Source organism: Penaeus vannamei, chromosome 28 (genome assembly GCF_042767895.1).
Source record: "Penaeus vannamei isolate JL-2024 chromosome 28, ASM4276789v1, whole genome shotgun sequence".
NCBI classification, from domain to species: Eukaryota; Metazoa; Arthropoda; class Malacostraca; order Decapoda; family Penaeidae; genus Penaeus; species Penaeus vannamei.
The window spans coordinates 4666099-4668451 of record NC_091576.1 but is presented as its reverse complement, the minus strand read 5'-3'; the positions used below and the strand labels follow the sequence as shown (position 1 = coordinate 4668451).

The 2353-nt window shown below is 44.2% G+C and overlaps 1 protein-coding gene across 1 annotated transcript; it reads left to right on the top strand.

The window, feature by feature from the left end:
• The first annotated feature begins 135 nt into the window (after positions 1-135).
• LOC138867039 (major centromere autoantigen B-like) lies at positions 136-453 on the top strand. The gene has a single exon (XM_070141458.1). It carries the CDS (start codon positions 136-138, stop codon positions 451-453), a length of 318 nt encoding a protein of 105 aa, XP_069997559.1.
• Positions 454-2353: the final 1900 nt, after the last annotated feature.

Here is a 2353-nt window from a genome sequence, read left to right as displayed (position 1 = left end):
GTGGATTCTCAAGTGGAGGAGGATACGGGGGCTCCAGTGGAGGAGGCTCCTCTGGCGGCGGTGGAAGTGGTGGCATCTCCATCGCAGGCGTAAGCTTCCCAAGTGGAGGCATTGGTGGAGGTGGAGGAGGAGGACATGGAGGATTCAGCAGTGGAGGCAGCGGAGGAGGATTCTCAAGCGGAGGAGGTGGAGGAGGAGGAGGATACGGTGGATCTAGTGGAGGAGGTGGAGGCTCCTCCGGCGGCGGTGGATTCTCCAGAGGAGGCGGTGGAGGAGGACATGGAGGATTCAGCAGTGGAGGCAGCGGAGGAGGAGGAGGCTGCTGTGGCGGGAGCGGTGGACACAGTGGAGGAGGAGGAGGAGGAAGAGGAGGTGGAGGAGGAGGAAGAGGAGGCGGAGGAGGAGGAAGAGGAGGCGGAGGAGGAGGAGGATATGGCGGTAAATAAGCGCTGAATTCTCCACCTTTTCCAAGAAACTATTTGTCTGAAATAAAGAAACACAATGACCGAAGTTCTCTCTATCTTCTTAGAACCCATTTCAGTCCACCGATGCCCCGCCGAACCATGCGGTGACAAAATACACAAGTCTGTCCACTTTCTGAAGGATTTTGTCCGTGCCGCCATATTTTCCAAGCGAGATTGAACACAAATTTCTAACTTTCCTTCCAAAAGTCTTCAAAAGCTTGATCTCTGTCACCGCATCCTACATTTTAACGCATTCTATCTTGAAATGGGCCTCAACACTCGTATATATTATCGACATTGATGAAACATTTAAAAAAACATACCAAGTATCGTTCTTGGTCAGCGAGCAGCGGAGAGGGGATTAAACCCAGCGCTTTTAAATACCCCAAAGTACTGAATACGTTAAAGAATGGTACATATCAAAATCACAGACGCATATTCACTATATTGACTAAAACCACTGACTGATATAGACCTAATCTGATAATGACTTGTGTGAGCAGCGTTACATTCTAGGAGAACGTGCCAGACACTCCTACAAACCCAAATAACACATCTAAAAGAACCTGAAAGAAAGAAATCATTGCACCATAAGAAGAGGAAACCCTGAGGGAGCAGCATGTTGACTTGTTAGACCAGGACCAAGGTAAGAAACTCGAACCAAGGGACCATCTCTTCTTCAGGGGGTGATGCACGGCCTTCACAGTCTCGAAGTCTAAGTCAAGGATATTCAGATGTTAAGTCAAGATCATCAGAATGGAATGAGAAGACAAGATCTTTCTCTTTATCAATCCTTTTGACTTCTGAATTCTGATGCGTATTATTCCCGGACTATGAGACAGTTTCAGTGGGGCAGCTGATGGATTTTCAGATATTGTCCAGGGCTTCCTATGGCCATTGGAGAGGGAATCGCACTCTCTTTAAAATGCGCCTCAGATGAACAACGAACATTTTGTGAAGTGAAGTGCGAAAAGCGTGGCACTTCTAACCCTTTGATCACTTGATACTGACAAAGGAGTTCAAACCCTCGAGGAATTACTTGAAATTTAGTAGCAAAAGTTAAAGTAATTGCAGAAAAAATATATACGCGCTTTTAAGGATTTTTTTCTATTATTATGTTTTCATGGTTGATTTTCACTTAAATGGGCAAAGATATATGAAATCCTGTGTACATCTTGACTAAAGAAACCGTAAGCACTATAGAGCAATTGCATTTTTAGACGATGTATCCTGTGAAGAAATAACATTAGAGGTACTGCACAGAAGAATGTGACTACTATATGAAGGAATGCAGTGCACAGTAGAGAGCTAAATGGGATTAAAAAGTTCAAAGCAGCTGAGAAATTCCTGCCAAAAGTGGAAAGACTTGAAGCCTTATCTGCAGGGTCCTTATCTACAATTTCTTTCAGTTGTATACTAATGGACAAGTGTGTGTGTGTGTGTGTGTGTGTGTGTGTGTGTGTGTGTGTGTGTGTGTGTGTGTGTGTGTGTGTGCGTGCATGTGTGTAAATTCCGAAAAGGCCATAAAGAGAAACTTGATAACCTCTAAAACAAATAGAAAATGAACAGAGCATAAACCATAGCACCATCCCCAGAGCTGGCGTGTATTGTGTTACGCTATATTTCATCATTTACACGAAGAGATGATTTAGCTTTTATATTACATTTCTTATATGCGAGAGGGAACAGTGTCTTTATTTGCATTCCATATGTATTCCATATATATGAATTGATCTGTGTGCAGCACTACAAATCTTTAAACCACTCAAATCAGCTGCTAAAATCCTCTGCCTTGTGCAATCACAAGTCTAGAATAGTAATGTGATGCGCCAGGTGTTCATAGGGCTTGCCTTAATGGCACAGAGGCATCGTAGTGGCTGTTGGAGGCC